Source organism: Exserohilum turcica, assembly GCF_000359705.1.
Source record: "Exserohilum turcica Et28A unplaced genomic scaffold SETTUscaffold_7, whole genome shotgun sequence".
Lineage (NCBI taxonomy): Eukaryota > Fungi > Ascomycota > Dothideomycetes > Pleosporales > Pleosporaceae > Exserohilum > Exserohilum turcicum.
The window spans coordinates 822787-841812 of NW_007360288.1; the positions used below are offsets into that span (position 1 = coordinate 822787).

The following is a 19026-nucleotide window of genomic DNA, read 5'->3' on the forward strand; positions in this document are numbered from 1 at the left end:
ATGTTTACTGCTGAAATATAGTCCAAATAGGTATGAAGCAATCTGTACAGGCAACAGATGCGGTAAGTCAGAATGGCGCAATTCTCAGCGCGAGGCACGCATGTCCTTTTATCACTGGTCTCATGGCCACGGAGCCAGCCATTGCCATCTCGTCTATCCAACTTCCCGCACTTTCAGCCAGTCACAGCTACGCAGGATGAAGAAACTTCTCATCTGCAAGAGGGTGGTACGAATCGGGCGTAGATGTCATTGATATCACAGGCATAGACACCACGGCAATATCGAATCATGACTTTGGGGTTCGTTTGCCACAAGCGCCCCTATCACGATACCCAATACTTCCCGACGCTTATGTTACTCGGCATAGACGATTTTGCGTAGCAGGGGCTGTAAGGTCTGACGCAAGCGGAACGACAATACTACCTCAGCATTCACTGGCTGGCTCAAAGACTACGTATTCTTGTTTCCTTCACTGTTCATGCAAACTTCGAACATGGGAGAGATCAAAAGCACCTACCCATGACCAATCTCCATTCGTCATGTTGGCCTCGGAGGCTACTGTCTAGAGGGCTAGTATTCGAAGACGGTGGTCAGCAGCGGGAACTGCACCCTGATAGGATCGATCCGTCTCTTGTCATCACTAGTGTGGGAGAAATAATGCACCCAATGTCAAGGAAATCCAGAAAATTGCCCGCGGAGAGTGATACGCAAGTTTACAAAAGCAGCCTTTGGCGATCAAGGATAGGTGAGTGTCCAGCTGCGAAGCGACTATTTGGTCACAGTTTTGCTTTTCATATGCTAGACTGATCACTGTTGTCTCGGTCTAGGCAATTCCAGCCGTCTCTGGAGCCAGTCCCAAATGAGGAGCATGTCTGCCTTGCGGTCTGACCTGTAAGCCACCCTCGATTACCCGCGGTACAAAAGAAACTATATGACAGGGTGAGATGGGGGCGGTCCGCAGCATATAATCGTATTCTCCATCCCGAACATAAAATTTCTCTTACAACTACTACCATAAGCATTAGTTTCCGGGGCCATGGCGATTATCTCATCGGTCAGCGTTCCCGAGACCATCTACTCAGCACTCACTCTTCGTATCTCAAGCGTACGCTAGAGGGAACTATCAGTCTTACACATCCTGCGCTTCATCGCCGCCTAGCGTATGATCTACACCCGCACTATAAACTTAACCTTTCACTCTACATCACGAGCTTCATTGCCATGGATGCTTTACGAGCAGGTCCATAGACCCGGTAAGTCGTCGTCCTCCATGTTACATATGTCAATGTATTAAGAGCCGGTGGACTGGAACCGCGCGCAGTGACAAACCGAGGCCCACTATACACCGACACCGCAGTACACGTTGATACATGTGTTGATGTGACCCATCACAGCGAAGCGCTTCACCGGCGGCTATCCGAGCCGTGATGGCTTGCCGGGGGGGGACCGTCCGGCACGACACTCCCCGCTCCGAGGACAGACGCCCAACACAGACACATGCTCAGCAGCGAACTCCGTAAGCTGCGCTCGAGTGGTGGGAGATTGGGCTGCAGACCAAAAGTGGTGTGTGGGAATTGGGGTCGTAAAACTTGCTGCCCCCCTCCACCAAGCAAAGCGCTTACAACGTGGGAATTTCAAGCGAAGCCTGCAGACCTGGGCAGGTTATGTGATCCTGTCATTTGCTCGGGCCGTCGCGTCCTGACCTGTCTGGTGGGTGTCAGTATGTAATATGTGTGTGCGTGTGCAAGTGCCGACATACATGGCAACAAATGCGGTTGCATATCAGCTGCCCATCTGCTACCTTTTGGGGTGGTTGTTCGCGGCGACTCCGTCCAAGAGCAGCGTAAGCGCTGCAAGCCACCTTCCCTCGCGAACCGGTGTTCCCGTGATGCTTGTGCTGGATCAGCTAGGAGACAGGCTCGCACCCAAATGACGGGTCCATGACATCCTTTGGGATTTGCGAAACCCATGGTTGGGCTTATTTTGGCGATCACGAGGTTCTCAGTGCGTTCAGTCACGCCAATCATGCTTGCCAGCCTTGATATACCTGGACATCCGGGACATGTGATTTCTCTGTGTTCGTAGTGCCCAATATGAGCCATTGCGGTTCTGTTCCCGCCTTGTAAGCAGTACGAGTGGCGTTGACAGCGTGATGTAGGCTAGTCCTCAGCAGTCTGTGGCCAGCCCAAATGCGCGACATAGCTGTATCAGTAGAAGAAGGCATCCACACCGTACTCGTAAAGGTTGCGTGGAAAGGGTCATGTAGCGCGCGCCTAGACCAAATGTGTGTGCGTTCTCCGAATCCCGTGGTGAGGCTACGCCCCAGTTGCTCGGTTTTGAAGCACGCAGGAGAGGGCACTAACACTGATGAAGCGACTTGTCGGTAAATGAGTAATATAACAATGGGTCCTCATGAATTGATTGCTGCAGAGACATCGGTCAAAGCGGTTGATGGTGTCTTAGGGGCGGTTCGCGCAGTGAGCGGCTGGGGCCGAAATCCATCCCTGTTCCGCTCACGGGTGAATGCAGTTCGCATGGCCGCCACGAGGGACCTACTGTACGGCAGTTTCAGATGAGGAAAGTCCTTCCCACTACTATATGGCATGGATGAAATCCATAGGCAGTCAGCAAGCTGTGGCGCTATGGCGCTATGGGTTGGAGCGAAGGAGTGCGCCCAGCATGATAATAAGAAGGCCTTACTCCGCTAGAATGGAACTTGATGGCACTCTGAACGCTCGCAGACGCACCTACATTGTATTTCATGGCATTCGAGCCGCAAGATGCCAGTTTTCACACTGCCAAGCCCCTTCTTTTTCCAAGCACGATATTCCCGACATCGCCATTGACGTGGGCAGCGGTAGGCAGACCGGACTAATCCTGTGTAGGGCATTCTCAAGGCTGCTCGCAGTCTTGAGCTAACATAGCCACTGCTCAGCGGAATAGGGTCATCGTTGTCGTCGCCGTCCGAGCCCGAAGCCTGTCCTGTCCTTCTTAGAGACACTGCATCGTTACCGTCGCCGCCACCTCCACCTCCACCACCCACTGAAGGCATTCGAGGAAGCGAGTCTCCCTTCATCAAACCACCGTATCGATAGGAAGCATGCTGTCATCGATGCAGGCAACCTATGGGCAATGATCACGGAGATGGAACCGGCAAGGTAGACCCGAGCCAACCAGGGGGTGGATACGTACAGCACTGGTCATGCAAGGTCGGCTGTCTCTGGTAACTACCATCTCAGCTGCAACGGCCTAGTGCTCTGCTCCTTCGCCAAAGGGACCTATTACGTGTTCAGTAAGAATGTACACAAGGACGACCAACTATGCGCTGGCAAGAGTGAGCCCGAGCACACCGCCGGTGGGTATAGCAAGGCTCTACGCGAAACAAAGGAGCCGGATGCCTTTCCCTGCACCAGGCTGAGTATCATCATCGATGAAAAGATGTTGCTGCTACTTTGCACCGGAGAGGGGAAGTAGGCGAAAGCGAGTTCGTGTCCGGGCTGTGCCTAAAGCAACCCTGCCAGGTCGCTCGCTGGTCTAAAAAACGATTCTCGTGGATGATTCCCTACAGGCTGCCCTACAATATGTCAAGAGATGTAGAGCTGGGGGTATACACAGCCCGTTTGTGTTGTCGCTAAGCAGACCAAGCCGCCATGCCCATGGTTATCCAAGGCCACATTCAACAACAGAATATTGGCATCTCCCCTCCCGCCAGCGGAATACCTCTTCCATCTCGCAGTTGTCTGGAAACACCATGGGCTAGTCCAAGAAAGTCGCCCAACACAGCAAAGCGGCGTGTGATGCTTGTATGCCAGACGCGCTAATGTTGGTCCTTCATTCCACACTTTAACCTCCCCTCCCGCCCCGACACATCACCCAACAAACGACAACACAGCCGAACCACCCAAACTCTTTCATTCGATCTACCTCATCCATTGAGATACTCATTATAATATTCAGTTGGGGTTGAGCTTCTTTATCACCCTATCACCACCCCAGCCCCACAGTCATTCTCATCTCCGGTACGAGCATGAGGCAACGGGGGAAGATGCACTCGCCTTCGAACACTCTCCCGATGTATTCCCCGGGATCCTACTTCGATCTTCACTCGATCAGAGAGTCAAGTGAAGAACATCAACCAAGTCCCGTTCAGCAGCACGCTCAGCAGCAGCATTATGGATCTGGCGGCGGCACAAGCAACCCCACGAGTATCGAAAACATGTCCTGGAGCGGTAGCCCCAATAGAAATATTGGTTTTACAGCCGCCTATCAAAGCCTGACGTCGGGATCCGACCCTCACAACGGTTACGAATCAAAGCCTTGGCATCAACAGCAGCTGTCAGAACAACTCGCAAGCCCAAGGTCCAACCTCAACCACCGGTACCACGTCTCCATCTCTATGGGATTAGGACCCGGGTTCGATGGTGCTGGGCAATTTCGCAATCGCCCGCACCAAAGTCCTGTCGCCATGGACAGCAGCGCTTATGGCGTCGAAGCCGCTATACCCACCCCCTCCGAGTCAATGTCTTTGTATCGCGATAGCATTCGTTTCACAAAATCCCTCCAACAGGATGCTCAGGAGAATCTTCACGGGTATTTCCTGCGTCCTACCAGCATGGTCCCTGAGATGCCTGCCATGTCCACAGTGCCGGGACAAGTGGATTCGGGGGGTACAGTGCTAGGAAACGATGACCCTTGGTCGGCCTTTGAGCAAAGACGATACCGGAATTCGGCGGAGCTGATGCCGCAACTCGAAGGGAGGCAGCAAATATATTCTGATGTCTACGGTGGTCCTCGTCCAGGCGAATCGGCTTACTGCAACTTCTCTGATCCGACTCGCTCGCTTGATGTATCGGCTTTCAACCGAGATGTCGGTGATTTGATCCAGAATAACCAGCAAACTGGATCCGGTGGTGGAAATTGGCAGGCTAATGGTTTCTCAGAGACTACATGCCAGCCACAGATCCCTCAGCATGGTTACCACCGAGAGCTGGCGCCACCTGGGGACAGCTTGGCTAGAGTTGATAGCAAAGCCCTGGCCTCGTAAGTAACTCCTCGCCATCTGCAAGATTCACCTCTGACAACAACAGATCGTCCGGCACTCGCTCACCTCCTTCGACTTCCACGCGTTCGACAACCCTCGACCCGCTGCTCTGTTCTCTCTGCACAACCCGTTTCCACGGGAAATACCGAAAAGGCAACTTCGCTCGACACATGCGCTTGAAACATGGACTTAGCCCGAAGAAGTACATATGTGCCAGCAACGAATGCAACTGCTCGTTTGCAAGGAAAGACGCCCGTCTCAAGCACTCTCGCAAAAAACACGCAGAACTTCATCTCAAGCCAGCGATTTCCCGCAAGAATGTCCGCCATAACACCGTGCGCAACCCAGTCAGCCACCGAAATGAGGCGTACAACCATGGAAGTCAGAGCTTCGGGGACGCTGAATCACTCCTCACAGATTCGCAGTATACTGGACCGCCACTTCAGCACGACGACGACCTCCTTGGCCTGGCGGGCACATAACCACCACTTACTACCTGCCCGCCTGCCTGCCTGCCATCCACAACCCTCCCCAAACGTCACTACCGCATGACCGCCATTTGGGGTTGAGGATTCTGGACCCGAGACCCCTTCAACGCGCATTCTTCCCACTCTTTTCAACAATCCTGACATGGAATTCATAAAATTGCTACCTCACATTTGTTTCCCTTTCCGATGAGAACTGCATAGCCATAGACAAAAGCAAAAAGAACAAGACCTAAAAACAACACCCATTTGAAAAAAGACAAAAAAAAACTGTAAAATGAAAAGAGGGTAGACTGATTGACCTAAATGAGAGAATCAAACAACCACGATCAAAAACGACAAATAACAACAGAAATCTGTTCTTTCTTGGGCGGCCGCATGGTTTGGTGTTATAAGGCGTTTCGGCTTAGGGGGATACGTAAGTAAGAACGTAATGGATAGATAATGTCTGTTTGTAGGTGTAACGGATTACGCTACACCCACTCTTAAATAGTACAAGACTTGAGAAAGCAGCTACAAGTCTATAGAAGAACTGATTCTTTCCAGATGAGTTGTGCGAAAGCGTTGAAATTAGCGCCAGAAATTACATTTAAAAGTACCTCTAGTTATATAATTTCCCCATATTACTATAAATAAGAGACGACAGCCAAATCCGCTTAGCAAGCTATTCAGACTGTCTGTGTCTGATGTAAGCTAACTAGCTCACCAAACTCCAGGTATCAGGCGCCAGCGGACAAGACGGCAGTACTCTTGCCAGTACTTGCCATACTTATCGTGGCACCGCTTCTCGTCTCGCAAGCAGCGGTGTATAAGTAAAACCAGCATGAAAAAGCCATAGAACCATACCAGCAGCTTTGTAGTACCAACTAGTGCACACATGGCAAAACTCATAAGAAGATCGCCTACATAATTTGCGTGTCGTGACCACCCCCACCATCCGCTACAAAGCAAGATGCTCTCGTGAAATTTTCCGTCTGCTGTCTTATATCTGGCTCGGATGTATCGCGGAGGCTGTCCGAAAACGACACAGTTGCCATTGCTGCTGCGGACTCGATCCTTTTGGTTGTTCGCGACGCGGAACACTACATATCCAGCCAGACCCAGACCAAAAACGATTATGAGATAGATTCTGGACACTATCGTTGGGAATTGGCCTAGATACTGTGCCTGGAGCGTGTAAGTAGCTGGGATCCAGACAATGGACCCCCAAGCCAGGTAGAAACCAAAGTGGTCATGGGCGATGTCAATTGTCCGTAGGTACCAATCCTCGTGAACGAAAAAGTCTATCACATAGATTCCATGCAGTATTGTGACAAGGACAAGTGAGGGCGTGATAATACGGTATGTCTGATATTGGTAGGCAATGTTCGATATGTCGCTATGATCCGAGTGAGTCAGCCCTCCAGCATCGTCCGGAGGTAGATATTGATAACAAACTCACATAACAGTCCAAGAAACCATACCCAATCTTCCTATAGTGAAAAGCTTTATATCGAAGTCGTTCCCAATCCTAGGGTTGTGTTCAATGCCCATGTAAAAGTCGTACAAGAGAGAACCTAGTTGCACAGTTAACATCACCAGCTAACTAATTCTGTTGGTTTGTGAAGGTTACCACTTACCGCTAAATTTTCGATCTTGTATGTGCGAGGGAACAAGATGAGCCTTGATAAAGGCAAAACCAGACACCAAGAAGCCAAAAACATTAGCCACATGCCATAAATTAATCCAGTTCCTCGGGATATAGCCAGGGTCCACAACTCCCATCAAGCAAAGGAGGCCAAGAATGGCATGCGTGACGAACCACGCAGAGAGGCCATTGGTTTTGTATGAGAGTATATTGCCACCCGCAGTCGGTTGCCCTAAGCCCTTCTTTCCGGGAAGACCCCAGAAGAGAAGCGCTTGAAGAAAGGCCCAGAACGCATACCCAGCTAGAGCATGCCAGCTAAAGCGAAAGTAATAAGCTGGAAGGATCGACGAGAGTTTTCCAGAGTATGCAGCATAGACAAAACCCAAGACTGAGCCCTGGAAGTCATTGATGATGATGCTGAATGTAATGCCTAGTAGAGGCGTCGCACAGACTAGTGACGCTGAGAGGACAGAATAGCCCAATGATCCTCGATTGATGGCTCGACCCCAGATAGCTGACTTCTGGGGTTCATTTGCCACGTGTAAAACACTTTTTAACATTCTGGGTTTGACCTTGCGACTGAATATTTCAGTCTTTCTGACGCTGTCTTGTTGGTGACTTGAGGCCCAGGGATAAAACTAACATTTGAATGATCGATTGGTTGGTGAAGGCTAGTGAGGATGCAGGCAGGTGCCATATATACCAGCTGGATGATGGTGCTGACGGCATTTATAAAGGTCTCACAGATACGTTGCCTAGGTGACAGAAAGAACAATAATAGCCTCGGGAGAATTAACTGGGTATAATGCGCTTACTTTATTGGGACGGGGCCAACTCCGAATCGAGTTAGGCCGCATTAATCTTACTGGTATAAACTACGGTGATGCAGCGGCTCTCAGGAGACTGGTACAACCGGACAAAGAAGCTGCCCAACCTTAAAGTTGTTTACAAACAACACTAAGACTTTGCCTTTTTCGCACCCCCAAATGCTTAATTTAAAGCTTAAAATACGAAGTAAAAGCTACGCTTTGCGATAGTAGTTTTAAAGAGCAGATAAACTGGATTATGGAGAATATAATTTAGGTTTAAAGAAGGGGATAGAAGTTGCTTGTTATCTATGTACGGCTTCACCGGTCTTCCGAGAGAACGGTAAGTTTTGCGGCTCCGAAGCTAGTCAGAGTCTTACTCAGCCACGGTATTCTGGACTCAGCGCCGAGTTGACTCAATTAGCTTTGCTTATCTCAAAGAAAGTTCCATACTCAGCTTATCATAATACGCTAACGAATAATAATTACTGTATCAAAAACATTCACGTGATGGTGGATTTGTGACACGCTCGGTTTGTGACACGCTCGGTCCGAAAGGCACAAAACTTACCGCTGCAGTACTGTGTATAGCACAGGGATTGAAGCTAGGTCTGCAGCTAGTTTACTTTCTCTTTTGATCTCCATACGGAAAATGCTTAGAGAAGACCCTATTTAAAGCCAGCAAACCCTGCCATTGAACACCTTGCTTGCTTTCACCATCATGACAACGCGCGTCTACAGTTGCTCTCTTTCGATCGGCACTATTCTCTGGCAATGTGTCTTTCTACTTATCTACTCATGCGCAATAATTCTTGTTCCACCGAGAAAAAAGGTCTATCGGCAACTTAGCGTCGTTGCCTTAGCCTACATCACCTACCTCACACAGAAAAGCCTGCTCGAAACTTGTCTCAACCCGCACTGGCGGGGAATCGGGTCCCCCTTACTCTGGATACAGTTCCTCAGCGCATCCGAGTTAATCACGATCTCTTCCGTATCCACATTTACCTTCTTCGAAACTTGCCAATCCTCGAAGCTCTCCACTGTTGCTGCTATCTTTCAAGGAATGCTGTTGCTCTGGAATCTCCGCAGAATTGGGACCTCGTGGTCAGCCAAGAATGTTCCTCCAAGGACTCAGCAAAGCTTTATCCAATTTGTCGCCGGCAGATTCCTTTGGCAGTCTTTCGCCTATGTCCTATTGGATCTCTGTGTATCTGCCCCTGGTCCAAGCCAGCATTTATTGCAAGTACCGAAACAGACGTTGTGGAGACTGTCGGGTCTTTCGGTCGAAGATGCCGTATTTCGGATAGTCGGTTCGATATCTTTCTGGATCACTGTCGCTATTTTGCTATTTTTTCTACACGGCACGGCAAGTACCATCGGCGTAATTTTGAATCTATGGCAGCCCAGCGACTGCGCCCCTCTATTTGGATCTTTCCGTGAAGCTTACAGTCTTCGTAAGTTTTGGGGTGAGTCAAAGCCAAGAAGACATATCCTGTTAGCTAACATAGGCAAAACCTTGCAGCAAGGTCTGGCACCAGTGTCTGCGCCAAAGCCTTTGCGAATTTGCAGATGCGTTTACCCATTCATTGCTCCGCATACCACCGGGCACTCTACTGTCACGCTATACACGGCTGACATTGGCTTTTGCTTTATCGGGAGCAGTTCATCACGCTTCGGACTTAGCCATGGGCATACCCCTCCAAGAAGCCGGCGGACACGAATTCTTCGTGCTACAGGCCCTACTTATCATGTTCGAAGACTTGATGCAGCATCTTATAGACCAGTTGGATTTTGTTCATATTCCACGAGCTTGTTATAAGCTTGTTGGATTCCTATGGGTTCTGTGCGCTCTAGCCTGGTCTACACCAACCTGGTTTTATCCAATGCAGCTTTTAGGAGAAGACTCTTCTGCTCTAGTGCCTTTCAGAGTAACAACTTGGATCAAGAAATGGACCCAGGTATAGAGCGGTTATTGTAATATACATAGGAGGATTCTCAGGGTGTTAACTATAGCGATAGAGACCATAGAGACTGAGGGAGAATATCTTGTTGGCCCAGCCTCCTATAGTAAAATAGCATTTAGGGATAGCTATCTAAAGTGACGTACCCCATTTCTTGTATCGCTCTACAGTAAGAGGCCGAATTAGAGGCCGTAATTTGAGAAAAGTAGGCCAATCTTTAGTATCGTCACTGCATAAGCTCATACAGTGACAATACGAAGGAACGCGTATTTAGTGTTCCCACCCATTATGTACGTTTCAAGACTTCTAGTATTATGTATTTGAATAATACTGAGATAATAAAAATCAGACTTACGTGCTAGTAACTTTTGTACAGCCAAAAATAGCTTACATATTTTGGGAATTAGAAAAAATTATATATATCACATACGTTAGCGGATTATTCTTCGTCACAGGTACGCGGATAGATAGGAACACACGGAATGTGAGCTCCTTCGTTGTGACGATACTAAAGATCGGCCCAATTTTCACAAATTACGGCCTTGACTTCGGCCTCTTACTGTAGTAGGCTAAGTGGGTTACGCGGTCAGTGTCTCCTTTTTGTTAATACGTAACACGCTAGGCTTAGTCCTACTAACATCTATTAGTTTTACGAGTGATTTTAGCGTGCGAACGTAGCGGCTTTCACAATGCAGTAGAGTACATAATATGGAGGAGCGGTGAGGTACTATACCCTGTACCTCATGCACAATATAGAAGTAAACATGTAAGATACTTAGTGTCTGCCAAGAGTAAGATTATTCGTAAATATAGGACCCTATTACAAAGTAGACTTGGCTAGGCAGCTCTTTGCAATCAATTTTGATTGCAAAAGCTATTCAAACGACGCCGATCTTGACTAGACCATTACCGAATAGTGCAGTGCCGATGGCCGGTGCGCGCCGGCTTACAGTTCATCAATCACAATCTCAAACTTTTGCAATAGCCCATGACTTAGGAAACAAACCTCCAAGATACCCGGTCCCAACCGCACCGCCTTCGTATCTTGATGCCAACTAGATCCTCATGAGCTGCCGGTTCGCCGACTGCAGAGCCGAGCAAGGGTGTGCTCATCGTGGGTATTCTAATCGCCATCTCCGGGCCGTCGGCACTCCGCATATCGTAACCAAGACAGAGAATCAGAACTAGCCCTAGAATCTCAGACTGGGCAAGATGCCGGCCAGGACAGATATGCCGACCGGAACCAAACGGGGTAAATGCAGAACGTTGAGCGCTCGTCGCAGTGTCAGGCCATCCAATGAACCTCTCTGGTCGGAATTCTGAGGCATCAGGTCCCCAGACCTCTTCCAGGCGGTGCGTGACCCCCGCAGGCATCATGACTTGCGATTCAGCATCGATCAAGTGCTGAGATCTTCCATCGTGGCCCTTGTTCATAACCACATCCTCTGAAACCAATCGTACCAACAGCGGCTGTCCATTCAGTCGACATGTCTCGCGATAGCACGCCATCAACATCGGGCATTTGCGCCCTATCTGACTGGCATCGATGGTAACTTGCATGGAGTCGGTAGGAGATTCTGGGGACGATACTTCTACTAATGCCATGCACTCGGTGCGGATCGCTTCCACAAGGTCCGGGCGTGAGAATACGTGGACAACAGTCCAGAATAACAGAGGTGTTGTGTTCACTGTTGCTACGTGCAACATGGCCACTTCGCATCTCGCAATATCTCTCGCACCCGTATTTCCAAACTCGCGGTGCACTCGAGCTCTCACACGCGATACATCCTCGATTGTATCCTGCATTGAGACTTCAAATAGTGGAGTCAGAGCTGAAACAAGTCTCTCTCGAGCTTTGTATGCTTTGGATGCGGTTATAGTTGGAAGAATATTAACCAGTAGTCTTTGAGATCCATTCTTGAATGACCTGGAGAAGTTAGTGAGGCTATTCGATCAAGTGACGAGGTGACATTGTTCTTACCAAAGATCATCTATAAGGCTTCGATCCCGACTCAATGGACTTTGCGAACCATAGAGTGCTCTGCCCGTAGCAATCGTTAGAGCAATACCAAGCCACCTGTACAGGTCAGAGACCTCCAGCTCTTCGACTTGTAGCATTTCATCATCTAGATGCTCAACAAGCGCCCCGAGGGCGACAGAGTTGAGATGAGTGAGAGGTTTCCCGGTGAGCGCCGGTCTGGTGGCATGCATTAAGCTACTGAGCATCCCCGAGTATATAGCCTGCATAACACTAGGACTGAGTCCTAGAAGGGGTCGGGCTAGAGGAATAAGTAACGGCTCAAATGACATGGCACGAGACGAGAGTGCCTTTTGCATCAGCTGAAGATCGAATATAACATGTATGTGGCCCATGAGCATTGGGAGGGTGGCAATATCGACGGGATTCTTCTCGCTAGACCTTGTTAGTAAGTCAGCGGCGTAGTTGATGTGTCTGCTGTCTGTGTGTTCATACTAGAGGTGGTGAAAATATCCGATCTGTTGAGTAGCCATGCCTATCATGTGGCCGATGAAAGGTATCGACGGTTTCAGTACCGTACGATCATGACGCGATTTTGTATTCTTTCCAAAGCAATAGAATACGAGGAGAGCTGTCAAGAAGAGGACAGCATATACAAGATTCCTCCAGATTGATTGAGACATGTTTTGACTGAGCCCAGATTTTGGACAACAGGTTAAAGTAGAGTTGCGCTGAAATGCGAAAGATGTTGAGTGAGGAGATGTGAGAGAACATGCAGATAATCTCCTCTGTTACCAGCCTCTGCACTTCTAACCAGAAATCGATCGTCTCTTTGGCGCACAGAACCACATTTCTCACTTTCTAACCCTTGTAGCGTGTACGGCATCTTTCGGCACCAAGCGAGGTACAAATGCCGGCTGTTCCTGGAATTTAAGTGAACAACTGACTCATGTAGTGAGGCTGGGGTATATTAGGGGCTGTTTGGTGGCTCCAGTTGCAGATTACGCACTGTACAAGGTCTAGATACGAAGGAGCTCGTGTCAAGTGCGTCCCTCCGTCTTTTATGCGTGTTCAGATTCTTATCATTATATGTTAAAACAATAATAAAATGATGATAAAATGATATTGTCTTGAGTAGAAGTACCAATAGCTATGAATAGAAGAAATCAGGCACGTATTATAAATATTGAGAATTACCTTGTTCACTTTATAGCGTTATCGCCTTGTGCTCCTGTATAGGTGTGCGGCTAGATCGGGACACACGAGATATGATCTCCTTTGTAACGCGCGTCAACGCTAACTTGACTCAAGTTATAGCGCTGTACTGCAACTGGAGCTGCTAAACAGGCCCTTACCATGCTTATTGAACTTTGGGTCCATATTGGTCCGAACTTCATGGAAACATGCCAACCTGTTTTGCCCGTCTAGCAGCACACCTCTAATGATGGTGTGCTGCCTTTCCACTTTACCTAACTGGTCAGCCGGGATAGATATTGGGCAGGCAGACGACCACATCGGCAATTCCGTTCTCCTTCGAATTCGATTCTCTTATTGCTCATCTCCTTGGACCAGCCGTGTCTTCACTCATGATGAATTTACCAATGTACTATGATTCATTGGGCCGTATTGCTGCTGGCGGAGTGTTGATTGCTCTTTTTTTTCGGTATCTTGCGCCTCCTTGAGTACATAGTCTGCAATACCTCTGGAAACGAGCCTCAACCTGTATACAGCCGCATTCCATTCATCGGACATGCGCTGAGCCTGGTGAGGCATGGCGTCTCCTTCTACCAAAGACTACAGTGAGTTGTGTCATTCAAACTTATACCATGCCTCCATGCATCCATTCCAGCGGTCGGCTAACTCAATCATGAACAGGATGTCATCGGGACTGCCAATTTCCACTATTTTTCTTGGTCTGCAGAAGGTTTACATTGTAAATTCGCCGGAGCTTGTCTCTCATGTAAGTCGTGCGCCCCAGGCTATGAACACGGCATTGCCGTTCCTTGTCGTTGTTATGGGAAAGCTATGTGGCATGGGACAAGACGACCTAGAGACCCTGATGAAGAACCCAACCGTTCGAGGCTCACCCTGGAGAGACCTTCAGGAATGTATCCATGCTCATCTAGATGTTAGATCTTCGTCCGGAAAGGAGATCACAACCCGAGTTGCCAATGAGCTATGGAAAAGTATCGATGAGTGTAGCCAGAGAAAGGGGGCGGTGAATCTTTTGAACTGGCTACAGGGAGTATTCCTCCACTCCACAGGGCATGCTGTGTTCGGCCCAACACATTGCCTTGCTCAAGATCCAGCCATCAATGACTCACTGTGGTATGTTGTCACGTCTCAATAGCCGACCCGACAATCATCAATATTCTGACCTTCCAGGACAATGGCGAATGGCCTCAAAAGGCTCACCATGTGGCCGTTTCCGTCATTTTCAGCGCGGACAGCAACACAGGCCCGCGAAAAGATCGCATGCGCTTTGGAGGCATATTTCCGTGATAACGACTTACTTCTGACTGGCCATTCAGAGCTCGTCAAAAGTCTCATGCAGTGCATACACAAACACCGTATGGGTACTCAGTTCGCTGCCAGATATTTCCTGGGCTTAATCTCTGGATTTGTTATCAACACAGTGCCTGCTGCCTTTTGGCTGATAGGACACATCTCAGACGACGCGCAACTGAAAGCCATAATCAGAGAGGAACTCAATCAAGTGGTCACGTCCGATACATGCGGCACTCTGACTATCTCCCCCGAAGCTGTAAGAGGTCGATGCCCTTACCTGATGTCGACATGCCTTGAAGTCTTGCGATTAATTAGCTCTTCAACGAGCACTTTCTTCATCCATGAAAATACCTACCTCAACAACAGGTATCTTTTGAAGAAAGGAGCAATCTTGCAAGTGGCATCTACAGCGATTCACTCCAACCCTGATATATGGGGTCCGGCAGCGCAAGCCTTCAAACCAGATCGCTTCATCAAGCCGGAAAAGGTTCATCCCTCAGCCAACCGCACATTTGGGGGAGGTATTACTCTCTGCCCTGGCAGGCAGCTTGCGATGAACGAATTGATACTGACAGTCGCCATGATATTCCATACTTTTGACGTTGAGTTCTCGCCAGAGACACCACGACTGCCAGCACTGATGGTTACGGACATGTTGTCCGTGAAGAAGCCTATGACAGACCTCAAGATCAGAATGTCACGCAGGCCTGGAATGGAACATGTTTCTTGGGTATTTCGCGAGTCGTAAGGACGGTATACACGGACGGACTATGAGGAATGTACCTACGATTCATGTTTTTGTATTATTTAGTGGAGAATATCTGTAGCATTCTAGCAATTAGCTTGTAGCATTAAAATGTTTCTATCAACCGCTATTCTCCTATGTTCTCATTGAGCCGCAGGGTGCTGGATACCCTTTGGCCTGCATCTGCATTAGCTACTCCGTACCTGCATAGGAATCGTACCAACCAACTCGCCCATGTGGGTGGCGATGGCGAAGTAAGCCTCGGTCCGAGATAATGTGGCTATGCCTGTTTCATAGTCAACGATACGCGTGCCGTGTCGAGTAAATTAGAGACGAGTCAGTCTGCTAGCTTTCTCAAGGCCCAAGTACCTGGCTCTCACGGAACTGAGAAAGCCGGAATAGAGAACGTCAGGCTCTCCCCACCCAAACTTGGTATCTTCGATGCTATTTACTAGCACCATAACACCTTTATATAAGAATTCATAAATGTAGATTAGAAGAAAATATATTCAACAAATATGTAGTAGAGAATAAAACAGCAAAAGCTAATGTTTAGGCATACAGCTGCTGTTAAAACTAACAGCCAGCGCGCGCACCAGCTGAAGCGGCCTAGCCAGCAAGTTTGCTGTTCTCTATTTCCGGCATCCCCGGTTCCATGAGAGCCTGGCTATCGTGTTCTACTTGCCGGTGACTGCCGAACATATATTTTCATTGCTTTTGATCCCTGCGAATGTACTACACAACGGCGCTAAATTGTTGTAACACCGACACTAGCAAGGGGTACTTATTTCTGCCACTTAATTCCTAGCTTAGCGCTATTGGACAGCTAACTAAAGACTGTTAGCATATTTTTCTCTCTCTCATCACATTAAGAAAATAAATAACTAGATCAAAACGTATCAAGATACTGTAGGTGGTCAGTGCGTGCAACTGTTCAGCGGATGCAACACCATCTGCACCTTCCCAAAACAGACCCACCCACTTCAACGCGTGATAACTCCACCACCATAACTCCAATCGAGAAAGCGCTTGCAGCAGTCGATACGCAAGATCCTAAAGAACAACTTTTATATAGAGCAGCTGCGAAAAAGTTTAGTGTTGTATTGTTAACGTTAACGCGCCGCCACCACAAACAAACCTAGTCCTGTGCAGCCGCCGCAGAAAACACAAAATTACTTACTACACAATATAAAGCTAAGCTTGTAAAGTATATATAGAAGCTTTCTAGTCGTAGACTTACACCTACCAGGTCTATAATAAAAAATTTTGTATCAAATATTGCAGAATGGGAGCCATCAGATAGCTAGGTCACACGCTTTCTAGACCGCAACACCACCAACCTTACCATCAAATACACCACCAGGATGGACCGCAATCGTCACGAAGCTAATAGTCATGATAGTTATCAATCATATTTCGATCTCATCTTCGGGAAACTTGATAACTACGACGTTGCGCCGCATAACATCTACAATATAAACAAGAAGGGCTTCCTACTTAGGTCCACCACAAGGTCAAAACGGGTGTTTTCTAAACAACTTTAGGACTAAAAAATAATCACCGCCGCCATCTAAGATAGTAATAGAGAGTGGATAACAGTTTTAGCATGTGTTTGTGCTAATAGAAGCGCTGTAGATCCTTGCGTTATCTATAAAGGCAAGGTTGGACTTCGCGATAGCTAGGTACGCGACCTAGAGGTTAGAAAACACCACGTTTTTTTCTCTACAAGTCCATCTAGATAGAGTAATAACAACCTAGGCTTAGCTTGGCTTAAACAGGTTTTTAATCGTCAAACGAAGGCGAAAGCCAAACGCGATTACCAGATGCTCATCCTCAACGGCCATAGTAGCCACGTCTCACCCGAATTTATCAAATATTGTTACTCCTATCGAATAATAATTTCAATATTTCCACCCCACGCCACCCATACTCTACAGCCTCTCGACGTGGTGTTGTACGGGCCGCTGTCGGCGGCGTACTCTAAAGAGCTATCAGAGTTCATACGCCGCAGCCAAGCATTGCTCCAAATGCAGAAAAGTAATTTCCTCCGCCTATTTTGGGTGGCGTATACATCTACCTTCACTACCAATAATATTTTAAGCAGTTTTGCAGCCACCAGGCTCCATCCCCGCGATCCCGAAGTCGTACTCAAACGGTTCAAAACCACCACATCACAACGAGATAACAACTTAAAAAGTAGAGAGGTGGGCGATGGAGATAGCTGGCGTACGCTGTCAAGATTATTTGACGTTGCGGTACTAGATAGGTCAACAGCTGCAGCCAAAGAGCTCCGCCAGGCTCTACATTCTCTGCAGGTCAACAACGAGCTTCTCCACGTTGAGATCGACGAACTTCGCGGTGAAATCGCCACCAAAAAACAGAGGCCGAAGCATAATAGGGTTCTCAACCTTCAACAACACCAAGAGTACCAGAGTCTGGCGGTGGTGTGGAGCCCTCAGGCGGTACGGGAAGCTCGAGCGCGTCAGGCTGTACAACACCAAGAAGAAGAGGCAGAAAAACTCCAAAAAAAAAGAGAGAAAAGAGATGCGAGAAGCCACTGCCTAGTATAAGAAACAAATAGCTACAGAGGCAAAACAGGCGCAGGAAATTGCAAAAGTTGCCCGCAAGAAGGAACGGGAGGCTAAGGCTGCACAACTTACTGCCGCGCGCGCCCAAAAAGAACAAGATCGGCTTGCTGCAACAACAAAAAAATCTCGCGATAAGCAAAGTACACCTAAACAAAAAGCTTCATTGTCGCAGAATACAAAAACAGCAAAACGTCGTCGTGTGGTGGGCTGCGAGAGTGGTGATGGAGTTGCACCGCCGCCCGCCAAGCCCTCCACCAAAACCACCACCCGCGGCCGCAATATAAAGTTACCAGCGAAATATATATAGACGGAAATATATATTACTACTTGCTCAGTACTCCACCAGAAAATCTCGTGATAATAGCTTTTGTATGGGGCTCTATAGCCTCATCTTTGGTGGAGCACCAATTTTGGTGGGGTGTTGCATCCGCTGAACAGTTGCAAGCACTGACCACCTAGTGTGGGTGGTCAATGCGTGCAACGGGTCAGACAATGCAACACCCCCTGCATCTCCTAAAGTAGAACCCACCAATTTCAAATCCCCACAACTCCACCACTATGACAGCTATCGAAAAAGCGCTTGCGGCAATCAATTCGCAAGGTCTAGAAGGACAAATCTCGTACCGTGCAGCTGCAAAAATATATGGTGTTGCGGCATCAACTTTGACGCGTCGCCACCAAAACAAAACGCGGTCGCGTGCAGCCGCTGCACACCCACGACGACTACTCTCACCACAACAAGAGAAATACCTTGTCCAGCACATAGAAAAACTCTCTGAGCGTAGTACTCCACCGTCCCGAGAGATGATTAAAAAATATGTTGCCAATATTGCAAAAAGACAGCCATCTAACAGCTGGGTTACAAGATTTCTTCGGCGGAACAGAGAGAAAATTATCACCAGAAACACCGCCGGCATCGACCAAAACCGCAAAAAAGCTGACGATTTTGAAGATTACTATAATTACTTCCGTCTACTTCACGATTGTATTGAGAAATACGATATCTAGCCGCAAAATATCTATAATATGGACGAAAAGGGCTTTCTCCTTGGTGTCACTTCAAGGACCAAAAGGGTGTTCTCCAAGAGACTTTGGGATGAAAAGAAAGTTCGAGCAGCTGTTAGAGACGGTAGCAGGGAGTGGATAACAACTTTAGACTGTATTTGTGCTAACGGGGAGCTGGATATCGCCTATGATAATCTTTGAGGGCAAAGCTGGACTTCGAAACAACTAGGTAGAGCACCTAGATCCTTTCCCAACACCAGATTGTTTTTTGCTACTAGCGAC

The 19026-nt window shown here is 48.2% G+C and overlaps 6 protein-coding genes across 6 annotated transcripts; 4 read left to right on the forward strand and 2 right to left on the reverse strand.

The window, feature by feature from the left end:
* Nucleotides 1–4027: 4027 nt before the first annotated feature.
* SETTUDRAFT_23232 (uncharacterized protein) lies at nucleotides 4028–5523 on the forward strand (the record flags this gene model as incomplete). The annotated part of the gene is made up of 2 exons (XM_008031844.1): nucleotides 4028–5040; nucleotides 5088–5523. The coding sequence occupies 2 exons, from the start codon at nucleotides 4028–4030 to the stop codon at nucleotides 5521–5523; spliced, it is 1449 nt and encodes a 482-aa protein (XP_008030035.1).
* A 581-nt stretch (nucleotides 5524–6104) lies between these two features.
* SETTUDRAFT_165510 (uncharacterized protein) lies at nucleotides 6105–7817 on the reverse strand. The gene is made up of 3 exons (XM_008032141.1): nucleotides 7146–7817; nucleotides 6968–7082; nucleotides 6105–6904 (listed from the first exon to the last, which is right to left on the reverse strand). The coding sequence occupies exons 1-3, from the start codon at nucleotides 7711–7713 to the stop codon at nucleotides 6229–6231; spliced, it is 1359 nt and encodes a 452-aa protein (XP_008030332.1). The 5' UTR covers nucleotides 7714–7817; the 3' UTR covers nucleotides 6105–6228.
* Nucleotides 7818–8680: 863 nt separating this feature from the next.
* SETTUDRAFT_98140 (uncharacterized protein) lies at nucleotides 8681–9923 on the forward strand (the record flags this gene model as incomplete). The annotated part of the gene is made up of 2 exons (XM_008032142.1): nucleotides 8681–9429; nucleotides 9482–9923. 2 exons carry the CDS (start codon nucleotides 8681–8683, stop codon nucleotides 9921–9923), a joined length of 1191 nt encoding a protein of 396 aa, XP_008030333.1.
* Nucleotides 9924–10913: 990 nt separating this feature from the next.
* Nucleotides 10914–12581, reverse strand: SETTUDRAFT_97933 (uncharacterized protein; the record flags this gene model as incomplete). The annotated part of the gene is made up of 3 exons (XM_008032143.1): nucleotides 10914–11847; nucleotides 11902–12333; nucleotides 12394–12581. 3 exons carry the CDS (start codon nucleotides 12579–12581, stop codon nucleotides 10914–10916), a joined length of 1554 nt encoding a protein of 517 aa, XP_008030334.1.
* Nucleotides 12582–13487: 906 nt separating this feature from the next.
* SETTUDRAFT_156862 (uncharacterized protein) lies at nucleotides 13488–15154 on the forward strand (the record flags this gene model as incomplete). Its single annotated transcript, XM_008032144.1, has 4 exons — nucleotides 13488–13521; nucleotides 13589–13697; nucleotides 13774–14226; nucleotides 14284–15154. The coding sequence occupies 4 exons, from the start codon at nucleotides 13488–13490 to the stop codon at nucleotides 15152–15154; spliced, it is 1467 nt and encodes a 488-aa protein (XP_008030335.1).
* A 1820-nt stretch (nucleotides 15155–16974) lies between these two features.
* Nucleotides 16975–17721, forward strand: SETTUDRAFT_98240 (uncharacterized protein; the record flags this gene model as incomplete). The annotated part of the gene is made up of 1 exon (XM_008032145.1): nucleotides 16975–17721. One exon carries the CDS (start codon nucleotides 16975–16977, stop codon nucleotides 17719–17721), a length of 747 nt encoding a protein of 248 aa, XP_008030336.1.
* Between the last annotated feature and the right edge of the window lie 1305 nt (nucleotides 17722–19026).

Coding starts and splice junctions, on each gene's coding strand:
- SETTUDRAFT_165510 (XM_008032141.1), bottom strand. CDS start 7,713: ATGTTAAAAAGTGTTTTACACGTGGCAAATGAACCCCAGAAGTCAGCT. Junction 7,083..7,145: donor ACAAGATCGAAAATTTAGCG/GTAAGTGGTAAC, acceptor CTGTGCAACTAG/GTTCTCTCTTGTACGACTTT. Junction 6,905..6,967: donor ATGGTTTCTTGGACTGTTAT/GTGAGTTTGTTA, acceptor CTCGGATCATAG/CGACATATCGAACATTGCCT.